Source organism: Patagioenas fasciata, chromosome 1 (assembly GCF_037038585.1).
Source record: "Patagioenas fasciata isolate bPatFas1 chromosome 1, bPatFas1.hap1, whole genome shotgun sequence".
Classification (NCBI taxonomy): Eukaryota; Metazoa; Chordata; class Aves; order Columbiformes; family Columbidae; genus Patagioenas; species Patagioenas fasciata.
The window spans coordinates 125236446-125258624 of record NC_092520.1 but is presented as its reverse complement, the minus strand read 5'-3'; the positions used below and the strand labels follow the sequence as shown (position 1 = coordinate 125258624).

The following is a 22179-nucleotide window of genomic DNA, read 5'->3' as shown; positions in this document are numbered from 1 at the left end:
AGCCAAAAGAGATTTGGGTTTTGCTTTTCATTTAATAATTCTAAATGTTCAACTGACACAAAATGTATTAAGTTGGTTGAAAACAGTTAATACTCTTCACACTTACAGATAACTATTTTTAGCTAACTGTAGAATTAAGATTTGGAACAAAGCACCTATGACTTACTTTTGCAAAACAATCAACCAAGTCCCCCCTGCAACAAAGCACCAAATAAAAACAGCCTCCCAATCCTCTAGACTTTACCTCCTCCTTATCATTGTTAACAGCTCCATTCTTTCAGCAAACCTCAGAGTCATCTGGAACACCTCCCTTAACCTTTTGTCTCCTTGGATCACAAGCATTCATTCTTCCCTTTTAAAATTCGTGCTCTTTCAAATCTAGACCATGCTTGACCGATTTTTCATAAAACATAACCATTTTCTGCTCTTTCTAAATCTCAGTTTTTGCCTTACCAGTATAGTAGAAATGCCTGAGTTAAAACCAATCTCATTCTTTTACCATTCTCCCTCCTTCTTTCAAATTTCTTTGGGCTTCTGCCTTGACACAAACAGTTCAAGCTTCTTATCTCCACCTTTGAAGAAATGACAGATTTGCTAGCATACCAGTTACAATTTTATTCTGTTCTCCTCCTCCCTCTGTATATTTCTCTGAATCCTCTTCTGCATCTGTTCTCCTCTGTCCCTTCTCATGTTTGGTTTTATATCATTTCATTGCCAGCCTTGCAGTTGGAACAGCTACATTTTTCCTGACAGCAAAAGTCTTCAGTCTCTCTGTAATTACTTCTGTATCAGTTTCCATGCCAGTTGTATTCCCTTACAAGCTATATACCATTATTTTCCAATATATTAAAATATTTGTCTGATTTAAGCTGATCAGGACAGAGATTATGGGCCATATTTAATCCTTGGAAAATTCAACTAAATTGATGAAATTACACCAGGTATGAATCTGGCCTCATATTTTCACCATTTGTAAAACCCCTTGAACATCTGAGTCAAGCCAATCCTTTGGCAACTTTCCTTCCCTTGTCATATAGGGACATAAACCACTCATCTGAATGATATGGCAGTTGTTATCCAGGGCTTTATGCTGATTCCCATGGCTTAGATTCGAAATATGCTTTTGATAAGATTCCCACTGGGGTGTTAGGGGTGCTAATGAATACTGGCAGCAATTCAGATCTCAGTGGACTTCCCACATTTATCCTATTATCCCATCAAATTTTAATCAGGCTTTAATGGTTTTGCTAAATAAACTTTTCTTGACAGCTGAGTATAGATGCAGTATCAGTTGCCATTGCATTTACGCAGTCCTGAAAATGCCCTGCAAAAAACATTGCTTTTTCTTTCAATCGCAGTTTGCTTTTGAAACTTCTGTGCATGAAATATTCTCTTCTTGTTACAGAACTTTCAATAGCACTGATGTATAATGGGCCAGAGAAGAGGGTCAGTTACTGTAGGGGAGGAAGTATGATATCCTATATTTCTTTAATTACTTTTTACGCATGAGATTCCAGCTCCAGCAGGCACTTTTTCACTGCTTTTTGTGAGGCCACAGAATTTTTATTCTTCAGAAGATTTTGTCCATTATACTACAGAGTAACTTTTTGGAAGTGTGGTTGTTGATTTTTTTCTGTATTGTTTTTGGACTTTTGTCTATTCTAAAATCCACTTCTTTATTTGCCCTTTAAGTCAAAGCACTTTTATGCCCTTGTATTCTGAGAAGTGTATAGGACTTGCTACAAGTCTAAATATTTTACCGCAGATGATTCAGATCATATTTTAGATGGAAAATAGCATTGAAAATGGTGTGTCTATGTCTAACTTAAATCATATTCACCAGTGACAGTTCCTACTGGTCACTACATGAAAGATGTAGTTTTTGCAATGCATTTATTGTTACTATTCTACCATTTAAAGTAAATGGTAGAACTTCATCAGGATAAATCTTCCAAAATTCAAGTTTTCACATGGCATTTCCTGGAAGCATAACTCATGCTTCCTGCTATCATGTGAATACACTCAGGTTTGTATTGCTGGTACTGAATAAAGTCAACGGTCAATTTTTTCTTAAATCAACTGTTAGCAGGTTTCCATACAATTAGTAATACTTAATTTCATTAAATGTAATAAATAAAAAAACTGAAAACAATTCAGTTCATTTAAAATGCTACTAAGTGATCCTAAACAAGAATCTAAGTGTCCCTTCAACCATTAAAAATATGGGAAATATTATTATTGAAATGTTGCAAGACGAAGAAGTTCCAAAGCTTATTTTAGGATGCAATAGTCATATTTATCTAGCTGCTCATAAAGGTCTCATGTGAGAGAGTTTTAAAGCCTTACTAAATTCAAGATTTAATATATCAACTGCTTCTTCCACACCCACAAATCCTGTGCCCTGTTACAAAAGGAAACCAGACTGTTTGACATAATTTGTTCTTGACAAATCCATGTTACCTTTATCTCTCTTTTATCTTTGAGGTGCTTATAAACACTTTTTTTATAATTTGTTCCAGAAATGTTAGAGCAGTTGATATTAAGCTGGCTGGTCTGTAATTTCTTGGATTCTCTTCTCCCTTCTTTTTAAAGACATGGATGACATTGGCTCTATTCTGATCTCCTGATTTCTCACATATTCTCAACAAATTCACAAAGAACACAGTGAAGGTGTCCACATTACCTATGAATTTCTTTTTGGCTTCAAATACAAGATAGATTGTAATAGATTTCTTGTTGCTCAGTAGGAAGAATATCTACAGTGACTAAAAATAACCAGCATTTCCAAAAATCTTCTCACGGCTGCATCAGAAATAGTTTTCTACTTCCTTTTAGCATGGTAAAACATAGCTTGAGAACAAACATGGGCTCTGTAGTATCAGTGACAGCTTCTCAGCATAATCTTAGATGATATAGATACATGCTGCTTACAATTTTAAGGTAATGCATTAATTCAAACTCAGTTTCTAATTGCTCAATCTTTTTTTTTGCCTTCCAAAATATTGGAATCGGCAGTTTCCAGAGCAGGTAGGTTTTCTTCTTCACAGATTTACTTTTGAAAGCAAAATTCCACCTTTTTTTTTTCTACCAGAAGAGGAATGTGCCTCCAGTAAATAAAAATGCACGTGACTGCTATGTGTGAAAACAAAAGGAGTTCCTTAGTTATGATGTCTAACGTTTTGCCTCTCTGGATGAAGATAAATAATAATGGGAACCATTAAACTTAGGAAAGGCCATCTGGCCTCTTTTTCCCAAAGCTGACTCTGTCTAGTGAGGCCATATTAGATGGATATACAACATTTACTTTACCACATTGTTTTGTAGAACTTTCTACAAGTCTTCATTTTTCTCTTTTTTCTCTTTCCCCCAAACTCGCTAAATGTAGGTGTCTGCTGCAGTGTCTAAACTCTAACTGAAAAAAGGGTGAGCCTGATAGTAAAGCTGCTCTGAGAATAACTTCATCATTATTACTGCATCAAAGAGCAATATATAATAATATTTTCTCCTCTAGTAACATTTTTTCCACACATTTTTACACTTATCTTAGCCTCTGCTAGACAGACCTCAAGGGATTAAAATTTGGTGATAAATTCCAGGGTTTCATTTGCTATACAGTCTGCTGCAGTTAGTGCTCCAAGGTAGTTAAGCATATAGAATCTTTAGAAAATATTTTCTTTGGAAGAAAAAATATATTTTATGGCATTTTTTCCTACTATGCATGCCTGTAAATAAATATAAGGTTTTTTTTACAAGTATTTTAATTTTCAGAAGTGAAAATCACAAGTGAAATCAGTCCTAAGTTTTTAGGTAGGAAGAGGAGCAAAAAGTAACAATGAAGAAAGCAAGACAACCCTGTGATTACCCTAGGTAAATTAATCCCTTCCTCGTACAGCTCAGAGATCCACAAAACTGGGCAAGACTGCAGCATCTTTCAAACCTAAACATCTGTCTCTTCAGGGCAAAGTTAAGGGAGTATGTTGCAAACCCTGAGGAGCTTTTTTTCCAACACTGAACCCTGGAGAGTGCACATTCCCTTTCTAACAAAGAATGGTGAGTAAACAGAGTGCAGTGGATACAGCTGATAAAATATTTTAGTATCAGGCCTGCTACAGGACTTGCTGCAATACCATGAGTTCTCATCTGATTAATACTGCTGTGTTCTTGGTTCTCGCCTCACTGCAGAAACTGTTGATTAGCACACCTTGGACACCGTAATAAAACACTGACAGCAGTCTGGTAGTCTACAGCTATGGAAAAATACTGAAAGAAGTTCAAGTGCTCTGGTGATAATGTTTTCATTCATTTTACATTATTCCACATAGCCAACCACAAACAAGCAACCCCCAAAGTCACCTTCTAGCAGTGTCCCTTTTCTGTGGCTGAAATCCATGCCCATACTGAATGATGTGCAAGGAGGGTGAGTGCAGATATCAGCCAGGAGATGCTCTCCAGGCACCATTCTGTGCAACTGAACCCAAGAAGCAATAGCCCCCCCAAGCACACAAGTCACCTAGCCTCCTGATCATCCTGTTCCTCTCTATGTGATGCTAAATTCAATTTTTTTTTAGCCAAAGACGGCCCTTCAGATGGAGCCGTGAAAACAGGAGATGAGATTTAATAGGTCCATAAGTCTGCAAGGCATCTACTTAAAGAGTGGGCTGAGGTGGGGAGGGTATATCAGGGTGAAAGGACCAACCTTGAGGCAAAGTACTTTTAGAAGAATGATTGCAATCATCTGACAGTCAAGACTGGGAGAAATTTTTCAGTGTCACAGCATAAACAGTGAGGGAGGGAAACTGGGATTCAGACCTGGATTATATTACTGCATCATCATCTAAACTGCTGCATGGGCTTGGGTGCAACGTGACACTCATCTCCATTTTTCCCTCAGCAAAATGGGATTGCGTTTATGTCAGGTATGAAGCCTGCAGGATCACCAAGCAGTGGTTCAGTACCCATCTGCTTTACTTAATCATGGCCATGCTCAGAGAACAGGCATCTCAAACTCACAGCAGCAGGAAACTTCTTGCCAGAAAGGTTTTGGGGATTGGAGGCTGCTTTTTTTTTTTAAAAACTTTTTATTATGCATGTCTCTTGGTTGTCTTCCTATCTCCTACAGTCTGCATCAACAAGCCTGATCAAACATATCTGCAACTATCTTGTGTAATTATTAAGTATATCTTTCTATCAATAGAAATAGCTGCCCTTTCAACTCTTTGTGTGTTTATTATTTTCCTTGTATGCTTGCAGAATAAGTGATCTCCATGACACAGGCAGGTGACTGAAACATAAAGATGATACGTCCCATCCAAAGTCTGTGTGTGAAGTTGATAACAGGAACAGGTACCTGGATCTCCTCCTGGATCTCCCCAAGCTGAAGTATTAGCCACTTTCTTTCCAAGCACAGATTACTTCTATCGGGCAGCTGTTGGAGTAATACTGAAAGAGGAGCCTGTGGCCCCTGAGGAAATACTAAGCTGGAAGCTCACCTCCTTTTTCAGAGAAATCTCTCCAAGTGTTACCAGAAATGAATTCACATATACCTTATTTCTAGTCAAATGAACATTTTTGGACAGCAAATTTCAGGTATACTTTTGTGGCATGATTATCTTGAATGTTTCGATCTGATATGAGGAAAAAAAGCCAACTGAGTTTCATCTTATGGAAATGAGCTTTAGAAAATTGCAAAAATAATGCATGATTTCTGCAGAAAATTTAGTGACAAGTGTCTCCAGCAATTTAGGATGTCTGATGGTGCACAATTTCTGTAATTAATTACTGTCATCTTACAGAATTGGTTCTATTTAGCTGCTGCCTTTCCACTAAAAATATATCTGAAGCATCTTCATATTGCAAATGCATGCCAAATTTTTTACCCAAAAGCTCAAAGTTAGCAACCAGTATAGAGGATATTTTGTGGGGTGGTGAAGACATGATATAGCTGAGCTTGCTGTTTAATTAACACAAATAGCAGAAAGTAAGGCACTAGTTTGGGGACTTGGTCACATAACTGCAACCAAAATACAGCACTAAATAAGATGAAGGATGAATGTAAGCTGCTGTCCTGGGATTCAGGGGAACTGATTTCATTTCTACTCAGAGCTATGTACTTTGTGTGCAATACTGTGCAGATCACTTAAAATCTCAGTGCTTTATTTCCCTATCTGTAAAGCAAGAAAGTAAAGGATATTGACATTTTAGGGTTTAGGAGTTTTACTTGGAGCTTATGACTCATGGCACAACTCATACTGTCATGAAAGCTAATATCCCACCAAGGCTGTGGGGAGGGTGATGGCAAATGTCTTCCATGAGGAGCTTTTCTTCTGGAATACCCTCACATGGTTCATCACAGAGTCTTTCTTTAAAACTGCAAGACTGAGCCATTCCTGCAAGCATTTGAAGAAGGACAGGTTGGAGAGACGTGCTGGTTAATTTTTGCAGGTTGCAGTGTGGGGGGAAATATTTCTTATGGTGAGAAATGGATTTTTTTTCCCCCCTCTGTAAAAACACTTTGCAGTGTAACAAGTGATTCCTTTAAATAATAAGAAAGATAGACTATCTTATATTCCTTCTAAATCTCACTACATAAGAACTGTTATATTCACTGAACAGAATTTATTAGGATTGCTAAAGATAAACCCTCTCTGCTTCTTTGTATCTTCACAAAAGCTTTTAAAAGTGTAGACTTATGTCTACAGGAGACAACTATTATTAATGAAGCAGCTGGATTTATTTTTAAATAGGCTACTTTGCAGCCATTTGCTCTGTTAATTATCAACAGAATTGCTGATGATATATCTACAGTACTTTGGGATGCTGAATATTATCTAAAGTCCTTTTAAAAAGCATTTTAGAAGCATAAACCATATCTGAAGTTGTGAATTGAAACTGTAAAATAATATACATGGAAACCAGCTGCAGAAATGATTAGCTCGCATTTCCCCCCAGCAGTTTTGCCCACAAATATATCTGATGCAATGTAAGAAGTATTGCTTCACAGTAACATCATAATTTTGCTGATGTCCGTTTTTATTAAAGTATCCTAATAAGTAGTAACTATTCTGATAAATAAATGCATGTGAAGAATAATTGGAATATAGATATCATACTAGAACAATTAAGAGAAAGGTAATTCTCATGAATTATTTCAGTATTTGGTTTTATTGTCTTCGATGACATGCTGTACACATGCATGCACGTACACGCACAGAGTAGAGTTCCAGGCCCAGGCAAGTCTTCCTGAGGCACTTACAGATCAGGGAAGCCCCAGGTACTCAAATCAGTGTCAGTCTGTATGCTGTAGGTGGATAAGAGAGATGAGCCAAAAAAGCAAGATGGGTGATTTCTAAAACCAACCCAGTTTCTAAGAAGAACTTGATGATATCAAACTCTCCAGAAAAATAACCTGATTTTGAGAGATCAGCAAATTCTCACCAGAAACTGTGGTGCTGGTGTGTTTCTGAAATATAGCAGATATCGGCCATGTGTCTTGACAAAGGAAAATAAATTTATTTGGGAGGGCTGCTGAAGAGGACATTAAGAAATGTTAGAGAAAAAGTACTACAAAATAATCAAAAGCAAAATGAAGGGAGAACCAATGTCTAGAAATATCTAAGATAATGGCTCTGATGTGCTTTCAGAGTAGCATCCTCTGCTCCAGATGCTCTTCTCCTGTGGCTACCCCTTTTCTCAACCTGCTGTCAAACAAGTTTGTTTGTTCTGTATGACTTTCTTTCTCTCTCCCTGATCTTTCTAAAGTGTCAGTTGTTTTTTCCCCACCTGCTTATTCACTCTTTCCTCTTAGCAGTTTCTTCTTCCTGCACCCTTGAATCATCTATATTTTTGTTCAAAGTGTTTTCACAGCTCCATGTTGAACAGCTCTCCTTTGCACTTGGCGTATGCTTCCAAGCAAGTTCATGAATCCATAGTCCCCCTACTCCCTGCCCTGCGCTTGGCTACAACCCTAGCTTTACCATTCTGCAAGATGACAATGGCAAGGCACTGGGCTAGTAACAGCTGACATTTACTTTTTAAAACAAATTTGAAATACTTGACAATCAAATCATTCACGTGGGGTCTTATGTCAGTGGGCCTCCTGAGCATTTCCAGGGGTTCTGTTAACAAAGAGACTAATTTAGGATAAGTTTAGCTTAGGGGGGTCATTCTTCTTCTTTTCTGAGAAAAATTAAATACAACTGTGCCAACAGATGATTCATGCTTTCTGTATCCCTTGTTTAATATTTGTTAGTGACCTTTGAGTGTTAATTAATGCCAGGAGATTTCACCCATGAACTGTTTTCTAATTCAATTAGTTAAATGCAAGTAACCATAAATAATTATAAATCAATTACTGAGCCTATTCTATACTTCGCCAACCAAAAAATCATAACCAAGTATTTTTGAAGGTGATTGAGAAAAATGAATGGCTTCCATAAGATCAGGCATTTGTTTTTTACCTTTTCCTTCACAAAACACTATTTGAAATGCATTTTACTAAATATGAGAACTACTTCAGTATAAGAAATCAATTATATTCTTAAGTTTAAATCTTTTTTTCCAGCCATGCTCTAATCTATCGCTGTACCTCAGAAATGTACCCTGGAGAAAATTCTTCTATTCTTCACTGAAAATCCATGAATAACATTATGTAGAAATTAATTTATGATAAATTATTTAAAATCTTAACCTAGAATTGTGTCTTATTCAAATGTCGTCAGAAAATGGCACCTCACCCGCAGAAAGGAGTCAAGGGATCCATTCTCCATGTACTCAACAACAATCATTACTGGTCTGCCTGCAAAACAGCAAAGAAACACATTAGGATTACAGACTTATTGTGTGGCTTTTATAATTCCAGCTGTTATGCAGAGATTATTCACATTAGTTAAATATGTTACGTATTTTCAAAATCCTCATTTATATCACAGACACAATTCCCTATGTTATTCTCTAAGATATTTTTTTTTTTTTTGGTGTTGTACTGGATTAGCTGAATGTGCATTGTTCGGTCCAGTGTACTCTCCCCTTAAAAAGGATCAAAGAAGAATCTGCTATTTCCAAATAGCAACACTTGCTGTGTAACATTTTGGAATATATTTGAGTTGAGGCAAAAAAAAAAAAAAACCACCAAAACCAACCCTACAAGAAATTAAAAACTCTCAAAGAAAAACATCTCAGTGATTTAGGGGCATACAAATAGACAGAAAGACGGAGATGTCAGAAACAAAGCTCTCCTAGATTTGTTGTGTGTATTAGGTGTGTATAATCCTGCAAAACTCCAAATTCATATGTTTGTACATACATGACATATACATCATATCACTGAAGTAAAAGTTTTCCTTAATTAGCATAACTTCCTGTATGGTTCCAAGGTGGGGTCATATCTAAATTGAAGTAGAATAACACATTACATTTATTTCTTAGAGGAATATACAAATCTGAATATAAACTTTTAAACTGGGTACTTAACTAAGTACCATTTCACTGTTGATACCCAGGAATAAACTAGGGCTCTAGAACTGCTTGACAGGAGAGGTCCAATTAGCATGCTAATCAGGCTATGCAGCAAGAAGGTTTTTAGAATTGTTAATATTACAAAGGAGCCATTTTAATACATGCAACAGTAATCTAATGAATAAGTATGTTAGTAAGATTGGGAAGAAGTAAAAAGTCTTTAAATGGCAAGCTTTTCTTTCCCTGAGACTGCCGGTCTCTTTTGGGGTTTGTGGGAAACCAGAGGTGTGCCAAGTGGTGACACCACATGTCTGCCCATTTCACTTTCTCAATACAACACTAGCTGTTCCACTATTTTTCAAACCCAAAGAAAGCCTCTTTCATGACCTTTTTTTTTTTTTTTTTCCTTTGCCTCTCAAATTATGTTTGTGTTTTATTTGGATGAAGGGATGAGAAACAAACACAGTGTCCAGGGTGAGAAGGGCCTTATGATCCCTTCAGCACAACTGTCCATTTCTGTACACGCTAACTTTCTGCTTTTGGTTAACAGTGGGAAGTGTATAATTAGCCACAGCCAGGTGTTTCTCCTGACCTGTTATATCTAACCTTGAATTCAAAACAGTGAATGAGCCATTTCTCTGTTCCAGCATGTCAACTTGGAGTTCCATGTACCCTGGAACATTGTTTAGTCTAGCCTTTCTTATTATGTTCCTCACAATATTCTCACATTTCTTCTAATAAAATTTATAATTCTTGCTGTATTCACCCTCATGTTTAGGTCTTCATTGAATAAAACAGTGTTTCATAATGTTGGTGCAGTAGTACATTTTCTTTTTCTGTCTGAAACTTCTCAGATGCCCTAACAGTCTTTTTGGATAGACTTTCTGAAGTGTGAAGAATTATCAACTTCTTTTTTTTATTTGAATGTTTGTTCTCAGCTGTAGATGTGCATCTGCCACCAAATCAATTTATATTAATCTGTGTCCATTTGTTATGCCCCAGTTTTGCATTATAAGCTTAAGCGAAACATAATTTTTAAGCTCCTAGAGATCACAGCGTTTTAAAAATTAACGATGTTTACCTCAGCTTGCTAATGATGACTAATCGTACAGCCTAGTCTCTTTAGTTTCAAGCACATGAATGATCTAGATTTCCTTACCTTTACTATTTGCTTATTGTCAAGGGGCTGACATCTCCATGTGAATAGAATATTCTAGAATCTAGAGAAGTAATCAAATGGCAACCTAATGCTAGAAGATCTTACTTAATGCAGAACTCTCAAGGAAGTAGTAATTCCTAAATCATTGCAGACAACAGCATCTTGCAATAAATATGGATATAAAGATGGTTTTCAGATGGTATATTTGATCAGGCATACGTTACTCAGAAATTTCTCTTTTGGGTAAAACAGCAACTAAAATATCTTTATGGAAGATTTGCATTTGAAGGGAATGATAAACAGAGCTGTTACGCTTCAAAATAGTGTCCCTAATTTCCCATTAGTTGTCCTTTGGTGCCCTGCACTTTCCGGAAGCTATTCTGTAAGGCTCTCTAGAGGTTCATAGGCTCTCGTTACATCTTTATGCTCCTCAGATTCATATCCTTCAACACAAATTATTTTCACACTTATTTTGTAAAAGTAACTTTAAATTCTTCTACTTTCTCTCACAAAATATTCCCCCCCCCAAAAAAAAAAAAAAACCACAACAAACTGTACTTCATTTTGCTCAAACCAACAGTATGAACCTCTAGGTAAAGTAATCATCAAATGTATCTATATGCATTTACCTGTGGATTTAAAAAATATTTCAGTATTTTTTACTGGATAATATTTATGAGTTTTTAAGCTACTCAGTGTGTTCTTTTAATCACTTGAAATGATATGCTTTAACACAAAACCAGCTCTTGCACATGACAGCACAGGAATGGCATGATCTGGTAAATACACCAAAATAAGTAGCATTTGTCTTCAAACAGGTTGCTGTATATTGGAATGGAATGTATCATTAAGTATTCAGGAATTTTGGTGAACAACGAATTTAGTCACTTAGGCTGACAGCATCCCACAGATTCAGCCTGTATCCCTCTCCATCCTACCTAAATCTCAAATGAACTGGGTGCAAGGTTGTGTCAGGACACCACAAAAATGAACCCAGCTCTATTGCCTGATTTTGTAAAGTAAAAATCTTAAATCTGGATCCTAACACTAACTTCTCTTCTTTCGTGTGCCAACACTTGATAAAAGCCTTCCTATTTTGACTGCAAGTTTAATGTATCACTGTATTCCAAGCTGAACTGTGACAGGCAATACAGTGAGACTTTTAGTCAGCATAGTATTCGTCTTTGGCGTACCTGTACATCAAAAATGTCTCAGCTGTTGTTTCGGTTGCTTGAAGACACAGTAAAAACTCCGCTACACAGCAGATTCCAGTGAGTACATATACTATCAAAACAGTAACACACAGGTTCTATTCCCAACAAACAATCTCTGAACATTTTACAAATGTAAGTATATCAAGGACATGCAAGGTAGGGCACATCTTGATTTCAAAGGTGTGGTAGGAAAAACAAATTCAGAAAATCAAGTGTCCCTCTCCATCTAGTCAGTATAGGATACCAAGCCAGGCTGTGTTTGGTTACCAATACACAATGTTGTATTTTCTTCCTCATCTCAGTACCCTGTAGAGACACTTAAGTGATTCCACCATGTGTTAGTGTTGCACGAACAGACTCTCTAGTTCATGAATGTTTGAAGGAATGGAACTGGCAGTTGGCTCTGAAGAAGTTGGCTAAGACATAAGGGGAAAAAAAAACAGAGGGGAAATGAGAAGAGAGGAGAAGGAGAAGGAGAAGGAGGAGGAGGAGGAGGAGGAGAGGAGAGGAGAGGAGAGGAGAGGAGAGGAGAGGAGAGGAGAGGAGAGGAGAGGAGAGGAGAGGAGAGGAGAGGAGAGGAAAGGAAAGGAAAGGAAAGGAAAGGAAAGGAAAGGAAAGGAAAGGAAAGGAAAGGAAAGGAAAGGAAAGGAAAGGAAAGGAAAGGAAAGGAAAGGAAAGGAAAGGAAAGGAAAGGAAAGGAAAGGAAGGGAAAGGAAAGGAAAGGAAAGGAAAGGAAAGGAAAGGAAAGGAAAGGAAAGGAAAGGAAAGGAAAGGAAAGGAAAGGAAAGGAAAGGAAAGGAAAGGAAAGGAAAGGAAAGGAAAGGAAAGGAAAGGAAAGGAAAGGAAAGGAAAGGAAAGGAAAGGAAAGGAAAGGAAAGGAAAGGAAAGGAGAGGAAAAAAGAAAAAAGAAAAGAAAAGAAAAGAAAAGAAAAGAAAAGAAAAGAAAAGAAAAGAAAAGAAAAGAAAAGAAAAGAAAAGAAAAGAAAAGAAAAGAAAAGGAAAGGAAAAGAAAAGATAGAAGAAGCAGACTATAACTTCGATTATGAAAATCTATGTTGCTTCCATTGTAATAAGAAAGATTAATTCTTCATCCTCGAAGCAAGGACAGGAATGAAAAAAGGAGGGGGGCTGAGAAATCTCAGAGATAGAGAAACAAATTTTGATTATATCACAGGGTAGGCTAATGCAATTCTGGAAGGCATTGAGTTACTTTCTTATATTTATGATTGCTTACACATATGAAACACGGACATCTTTACATGAAGAAACAAGTTTAAGGATCATCAGGAGTGGGAGGTGGTATAGATGGGAGTGGGGAAAACCCTTGGGGCTCAGAAGGGTGGCAGAGGCTGCAGATCAGAGGGAGCTGTGGGGCATGAGCACCTGCGAGAACTCGCTCCTGGCCCCAAGGGACTCTATAGGCACCAAAAGGCACCTGTGCCCAATGACAAGTCCCCTCTGTGGCATGGGTGCACCTCGCCAGATAGCTGCGCACCCAAACTCTGGTTTAAAGACTTGACCAATTCAGGTGAGTGTCTTCACATGGATACAGGCCAAGGCACTAGACAAGCGTCTGAAGAAGAAATGGGTTAATTTTACAGTCAAGATCCACATAAGGAAAGGGATGGAAAAAGGACACTGAAAAGGTGTCAGCTTTGGCTGAGGACTTGGAAAAAAAGACAGAGGTTGAGAGCATCTAGGAGCTAAAAACTGCAGACACTGCTGGAGGAGAGCATACAACATCATGTTTGACTTGGGACTGGATAAAATATAAAAAGGTTTGAAGATGGATTCAGTGATCAAATCAGCCAAACGAATAATTCTTGCAGCAGCTTTAGTTACCCAGCAGTGCTGGAACAGGGAGTATGGAAAGAAAAAAACACTTTTAAAGTAGAATAATTATATAAATAGCGTTCTGGGCCAATAGGTTTTAAACCTAAATATGGCTTTTACACACTATCTATATCACATTTAGCATTTGCAAATGTGTAAAAAATTTATTGTTTTACTACATACTTAACAATATGCATTTATACATGACATATGTTGATATCATAGCCACATTAACTGTTTTCATGATTCTAGGAAACTATACATATTCTCACACTAGAACATGTGCCTGGGATATTGGCTAAAGCAGTTTCCCCTCCTTGCACAAGGAGTAATTCTGGCTCTAACAGCTCCATTTCAGGCTCCCAGCATCCCAGAAACCCAGATGAAAAAAGCAAGAGCAGTATCAGTGCTTTGCATAATCGACAGAAAGGACAAGAATTTCATTACTCAGAACTTAGATTAAGCTGTAGTAGGTGCGGGGATTATTCATTGCTTTGATGCAAATACTACTTTGTGACAAATATCTGACTAGTTTTGACAAGGTGTTTTTTTAATTTTTTCCCTAAGAAAGTTCTTTCCCACTCAGTTGTACTGTAATGCCATTCAAAGAAAACCAGCATAAATGACAAACATTCTGTATTGATGTAATGGCATCTCAGAATATGTTACAATTTTGTATATTCTATTGATCAATCTGCTTGACATTTTCTTTAATAGGCAGAAATGCAAAAAAGAAAAAAAGCTGTACATTGCAGAATAATGTAAAATACCAATTATATTTGAAACTCACATTTTTAGTTCTAATTTTTTTTCCAACAACACTAGATTTTGATAGCATGTAATTTAATTGAGAGGTAGAGTGATGAATAAGGAGGACAATTTGAAGTGTCATATCAATGACAAAATATTCAGCTTGTTGTCTTCTGTTGTCATTTTAAATAATGCAGCAAAGCCCACTTTAATGAATTTTTAATGTAAGATTAATCCTCCAAAAAGAATGTAGTTAGCACATGCTCATTTCTACAGTCTTATAGTGAAATCTTTAACACCCACCATGGAAATAGGTCTTTTAACATAAACAGAGGATATTTATTCTTCCACTTAAAACGGCAAAGGCTTTGAATCTGCTCCCTAGTTCATATAAGAAAATACTGCTCCATCACTTCTTTAGGTCAGAATTCATGTGTCCAGGTAGCCTCTGAGAAGTCACTTGTATCAGGTATCTTTTCACTCGAAATCCATGTTCTGCTCTTATTTCCCCACTAACTTATCTCCTGCTAAAGCTAATGAGGTAAGACTAACAGAGCATGCACTCAGCATGCAAAGTGCCCACAGGCAAACTCAGTGTCTCTCACTGAAATGCCCAGGGCTTGAAGGGCATTCCTGGATCTCACACTAGGTCTGTTCCTTATGTATTGCTTCAAATAGCGTCAAACTCATTTTCATGAGGGCCACATCAGCCTGGCAGTTGCCTTCACAGGGGCAAATGTAATTTTAGGACTGTATGAACGTTAACTACTCCTATATTTTACAGTGAAAATGAGTTTGACACCCCTGAAACAGAAAAAATTGCTTGCTGTGGCACTGTAACTTCTTCATTCCTCCTACTAATGATGATGCAGTTGTATGCATCAGAGAAGAACTAATTTTAGAAAAAAATGAAAAAAAAAGTTTCTTCCATAACATGAAATTAAGAAAGGAAGGAAGGACGGACTAATTAATGAATACGCAAAAAGCAACTGAAAAAAAATCTGTTGGGTTTTGCATTGTTATCCTCAACAATACTCATGAAGCCAATGGGAATTTTGCTGCAAGCCATCTCACTTGCATAACTGACGTGCATTGCAGAAGGTCTCAAATTAAGACCTGTGTTTCAGGAATCCTGAAAAAATAGAAGTTGCCGTTCCAACCCCATTCTTGAGACTTTAGAAGCCAGAGTTTGCAAACAATATAACACTAGCATATATACACCCTGCTGTTACAGAAAATCACATAGATATAGCTGACTTATCTTGCTGTTAGTGCTCTATTTTTCTGTATCTATCTTTTCATTAGTTTAGTTTAGTCAAGGGAAGATACCTTTGCAAATAATTTGATAAAAATACAAAATACAGGAATGAGCATAAGTTACTGTTTATTATTTGGCAAATTAGGGCCATATAGCTGTCACTACTAGCTGAAGAGGATTTACTGTATCAACACAATCTGAAAACATTGTTCTCTGAGTTGTTTATCTGTAATTTTATAATGAAAACTTTTATACTCACTACCTGGTAACCCACTGGAAAGAATTTATGCCCTTTGGTATGACTTGGAAGCCAGGAAAAATCTGTATGTATACTTCTAAAATACCTTCTCAAATCCTCTGGCCTAACCCTCCTGCAACAACAAGCACTGGGAACTGTTCTCCTCTTTTTCATATGACAAGGGCAGAATGTGCTTTTGACAACAGAAGTTTTAACAGTCTCTGGCATGCTGGTTCTGCAACTCCTAATCCACATCAATCCTCCAGTGTGCCTACAAAAGATATTCCGGAAGGTTCTGAGAAAAGTGGAACTTTAACAAGAACACAGTTGCACCATTTCCGTTATTTGTTTTCTTATTCTTGTCTTTCCATAAGAGAAGCAAATGGAGAGCAGTAGAGGGTAAAAGCAGAACAAGTAGTTCATCACTAGTTGGACGTTGGGTAGGTAGAAGCTAAAATTATACCATGGAAATACAATAACTGGCCTCAATTTTGATATTTTCTGCATTTATACTTTCCAGCCATATATCTTAAAAAAAAAAAAAAGCTTTTCTTCAAGTTTCAATGTGTTGGATTGGTTATCTGTATTATTTCTTTCTACATACTTATTAGCAGTACAAATAGAATATGGATGAGAAAAAATCTGTTTTATTCCTGTTACTTATGTTTACATGAATATTAAAAGCAAAAATAAAAAAGAACCACCATCATTAGGGTGAGATGGCTTAATAGAATTCACATGTACACATGGAGGGGAACAAGAGCTGGTACACTTGTAGATCAGCTCTGAAAGCTGCTGTATCAACTTCTCTAAGTACATCTAATGCTTCTAATCTAAGAGTCTTCTACTATTTTTCGAATACTAATCTATAAACAGATAAATCCATGGTATGTATGATGAGAAGAGAAGATGAGGCAAAGTGACTTGGCTGGGGCATCACAAAAAACAAGTCTTTAGCCTGCAAGAAAAATCTGTGGGAACCACCATATCTGCAGAAACTGTGCACAAAGAGGCTTTTAATTGTCTACATGGTTCCCTGATCTTGAGAGGGCAGTGTGCCTGCCTGGGGTCTTGGGATAAACTGAAGTACCTTAAAAAATAATTTTAATTACAACATTTGCCCAAGAACTTCCACAGTTCATTACAACAGCTGTTTGCATCAGAATCTTGGTCATGTACCCTGGAAGCATTCTATTATCTCCATGCCTTGTAAGGGCCACCTTATACTGATGTGAAAGAGGTTTTAAGAGATGATAAAATCACAAATCAGAACAATGAACACAGCTCAAGGATTGCATTTTTGACCACAGTATCTCAAATACTAGGCTATATCATCCCATTTTAAACCAAGAAATCACAGTGGTAAAGGTAGTCTTAGTGTATAACTAGGAGGGAGAATGTAGATTAGTTTCTTTGCAAGAATAAGCAATTTGTTAATGACCAGCCACAAAAAAAAAATTTGGCTGTTCAGTTTTAATTTAATTATGTTTGGAGGAGGGGGAGAAATAAGTTTCCATAGAACTTATTCTGGCATAAGATTTATATTGCTTGAAATTTGACTTAGAGCCCTAAAAATTCTAGCATTTTCACTTCAGGACTGAATCAAAGAACAAATGAAACTCCAAATCTATAATAAATAAAAGATTCTGTTCAGATTCAGTTTAAGAGAGATACTTTTGCCCAGTTAGATTATCCAAAATAATTCACCTCACTTTTTTTTTTTAAATTACTGAATTTCAACATATTTCACTTAATCTAATGACATTTCACCCTTAAGTTACTTGTAAGAATTTCAGTGGTCCTACCACTCTACATACTCTTGTGTAAAGAGCAAGAACTGTTCTTTGGTTCAAAATTAGTCCACAGAGTCTGACTGCATCAAGGATCATTTGCCCTATTGACCCCAGAGCATGTAAAGGAATTTAAACAGAATTAAGTCTGTGTATCAGGGGCTTCTGCACTTCATCATAAATAACAGGTACTTATGGAACATAAGAAACAAAGCTTATTTAATCTCTATTGTGAATTTTCCCATTATCATAGGTGTGATATACTTAGAAGCTATAAGCTACAACAGAAATTAGAAAATGAGCAAATAAAAAATTGCATATATAAGATTACAGTAAAACATGGTTTTGTGCTATCATAAGTATAATGATATGGCTAAGGTATTATTTTAATCCTGTTCTGAAATGTCAGAGCATTTTTTGATTATTCATTACTATTCCTGACTCTGTTCTTTATAAGATTCTGTCATGCTTTGCACTTTAGAATATCCTTTATGTTTTGTTTGTTTGATTGGTTTTTCATCCATTTATGATTTGAGCACGTGTTTTGTGCCTATGTCCCTTTGGTCTACATAAACTTTATACTTCTGAGATATACAAAACTGATGCTCTACCACCTCTTTCATTGAGTATCTTGCTGCTTTCTACACATGAGAAAAGCCTAATTTCTCATTTCAAAAAGGAGTGGAGGCCACATATCAATACTCCTGAAGTTTCTGAAATCCACAAAGGAAGCTCCAGTTGTAACATATGTGAGTTTCTAAACCAAAAATTAAGAAAACAAAACATCAAGAGTCAGGGCTCCAACACATAAATGAGGCACTGGATCTAAGATTGTGACAACTTTGTGATCTTATGGTATTTTTTTCTGATTTCTCTTTGAAGTTTTGTACCTTCAGGACATGAAGGCACATACAGTCAAGCTTCTCCCTTCAGCTCTCCTTCAACAAGAGTTAAAATGAAGATTGGTCAAGTAGCAAATTTTAGATGTACAGGTATTTAGACAAGCATGTACATCTTGAAGAAATAAGAAAAATACGGAAACTCATTCTCACATGAAGAAGAAAATAAAAAAGCATTCGTCTCCCATAATTTAACTCCTACAGCTGTGGAGACATCTCCCTAGCTAGCAATATCTAGATTTTTTCCGAGAAAGAAAATAGGCATTTCAAGGGAAGGAGTCAAATGTTCATAACTCTGTGTCACAAACAGGTCATATGAGTCAGTCCAGAATTTTCTAGTCTTCACCAACTGTATAAGGCACCTGAATAGGCTTGTTAAATACCAGCGTGTAAAATCTGGAGTTAGGCAAATTATTTCTGATACATGGTATGTGGGCCTGGGAATGGTACTTCAGCAAGTTGAAATTGCTAAAGGTACACTGGCTTCCCACCTAAAACAGACCAAAGAAACCTAAACATTGTTCAAGTTAGCTATTCCCTCCATCTGCTACCTCACAAAAAGTCAAACAATTCTGAATCTGTTTTCACATCCAATGCTTTATTGCTAGGCCAAAAGGCAGTTCAGATTTCTTTTTCTCCCTTTGAGGTTGAGACAAAGAATAAACATGTGTAGCTTATTTACAAATACATTTCTGTGTGTATCCATCAGGCTCCTCCACCTCTCCTTTTCCTATCTTTCTGCTCCTGTTACTAAGGAACAACTTGCTTCAATTCACACTCTTGTTACAATAAATCACCACATTTTCTGTAGTCAGACTTTTAAAAAATATGCAATAGTAGTGTATATTATGTAAAAATGAGCACATATGCAAATAAACTTTCCTGAACTTCTAGGGCTAAAATGTTTGGAATTGTTTACGATGAGTATCTGAGCATGAAATGAGCTATTTAGCAAGGTTAAAGAATGAAGACCTCCTTTTATCACATCCTACACTCAGAGCTTAATGTCAGTTCTACAGTTCAAGCTAAACCTTAATGGACCAGCACAAAAAGAAGAGTTTCTCTCACTATTCATGTTAGTTACTGTTTGTTCATATTTTGGCTCTGTAGTACTTCCTAAATGCCTAACAGAAAAGTCTGTATACATTTGAATGTCTGTCCTCAGAAAATACATGCCCTTATGTATTAGTTGCAGGGTTTATAGGCTAGACATACCAGTGAAATAGCACCGAGGTTGGAAAAAATAAACTGGAAGAGCCATTTGGCTCAGATATCCTAGAAAATACATATGCAATAAAAGAATCATTTTGTTAGTCACTGAGAAAGGATTAGCAATTTTCATTGAACAAAAAATACAGCAGTTCAGGTGCTGGAACCCAGAATAGGGAAAAATGCATTAACTGAAAAAAAACCAGAAGTTACTTTTCTCATTATTGGAGCACCATAAATATAGCTGAGTTTCACGATGTAGAATTGCTCCTAGATGGTTCTTGTTGAGTAATTTTGTTCAATAAGGGCCTGTCAATACAATTTGCTTTCAATTGTCAGTTTATACAATATCAAGAATAATGGGCTCACTCAGGTGCACTTGGAAATTGTAATAAAATATTAATTTTGGGGAAATGAAAACCGATAATAATCTGGTTTAGTATTCTACAGATGTCTGAGTTTTTTGAGGCGCTCTCTGTAATAAATGTGAACATTACAATGTATATTAGATAAACAGTCATAGACAACCAGGCAGTAGAACACTGAAAAGGGGATATCCTCTGTATAATGTACTTTATGTGGGGGAGGAGTTCTGTTATTATCTAGTCCAAGACAGCAGTGAGCACTGTCCTGTATCACTTCTAAGTTTCTGGAAAGTAAGTGCATCCTCTTTTCTTGCATATAATCTATTTTCTGAGGTTCATGGGGTGGATTGTTTTATCAAGCCCATTTTCTTTGCTTCCATTTTCCTAAAATGTAAAAGAGCTGGATAATTAACCCTTGCAAAATAAGTGGTAGGAAATAACTGATACTTATACTTCATTAAAAACGTCACATCTAGATACCTTCACAGAAGCTTCTGAGAGGTGCTGTGTCAATGAAATAGGGGGCAATGATCCAGCTGCTGACTACATGGGGAGATCAGAGGAGTCACAATCAAATCACAGCACTGATGTTCATAGATGGGTGTGTACAGAAAGAATCGTTTTGATGTTTTTCCCCCTCTCCTGCTAATGTAGTTTGAATGCTGAACAGGATGAAGGGGATCTGGGAGGCTTGCTTAACAGGAACTTTTCCATTGTTTCTCATAACCTGACACACATCTCTAGTTGTTCTTGTCAACAGAAAAAACTCAGGAAAGGAGTTTAGCTTGAAAGAAACAGTAGGAAAGGTATTTGTTTCCCCTCCCTTTCCAAGTCAGCAAGGTTGGCAATCTGTCTGACACTCTTCAAAGACAGAAGCATACCGCAGATCTTAACTTCTGCAAGGCAATACGAGTATGAATTTACATAACAAACCCTTTACAGGTGACTGAAATCAAGAGCTGCCAATAGACAGCAAGAGTAGTAAGCTGAGAATTACCCGAAAATGGAGAAAAGAACACTGTACTTAGTTTGGAAGAGCTAGAATTTGAAGAAATAGATGCAGTACTGGCAATTTAGATATTGGGGTTTTTTTTTGACAACGTGTATATATGTGTACGTATGTGTGTATGTTTAATTACAAAGGAAGGAGTAAGTTTCCACAGCTCATGCCAGTGTAAGTATGATAAGGAGTGCAAACTGTTCAGTGGTTCAAGAATTCTATGTAAGATATGCAAGGATATCACTTAAGAAGAAGGACTTATTCCTTATGTGAATCCACCTGTCATTATAGATCTACATCAACCAAGTTGTGAATTTGTCCTGCTAACAGGTGGGATACTTAGAAACTAAGTAATTTGTAACATAAATGATAGCTAAATCAAACGGAGGCTTTTGTCTGAAAATGAGCTTCGTTTTGCAGAAGTCTAGGATAGGTACTTGAAGGCCTGCTGAAAGCTTTGCTTATAGTGAAATGGCTGTATGGCAGTGACAGACTTTTGATGTAACTTACACATAAGCACTATTGCATTAGCATAGTTACGTCTAGGCTTAAAAAACCACCCACATTTGAGGCGATCTGTTTATGCAGAAAGATGTAATGCCCCATGCTAGCAGCATAAATTAATCTTTAGGTTAGCTAAATGAGGATACCTTTTACGTAAGTGAACCTCAGCACAGTGCAAGAGCAGACATCAGATTACAGAAAACTGAACATCAGCTGTCAGTGCAACCATAATACACGCCCCTGACTATCGAGTGAAAGGTAGAAAGGGAAAAAAGGAAACCAACAGCTACATCACCCTGCCAAGCTGTTTTCCAGATACTTATTTACGGTGGGTTTTCTAGTTTAGTTCTGTGTTTCACTTAAAACATTTGTGGGGAATTTTGTAGAAAAAATATGCAAATGCATTTTGTCTTTAGTAAGGGATAAATTTTCTGACTGTTTTGAAGTAAATCTGCCACTTAGCTTGGAGTTAAAGGTTTTTGTATATAAAAACCACCTAATTATCTT

General features: G+C 36.8%; 1 protein-coding gene across 8 annotated transcripts in view; it reads right to left on the bottom strand.

The window, feature by feature from the left end:
* EPHA6 (EPH receptor A6) overlaps window positions 1-22179 on the bottom strand; it is a 492663-nt gene that overhangs the window by 59924 nt on the left and 410560 nt on the right. For all 8 annotated transcript variants that reach the window (XM_065853097.2, XM_065853115.2, XM_065853107.2 and 5 more), the window contains one exon: window positions 8733-8794. In XM_065853097.2, the coding sequence (XP_065709169.1) occupies window positions 8733-8794 (62 nt within the window). The remainder of the gene's footprint in view (window positions 1-8732; window positions 8795-22179) is intronic.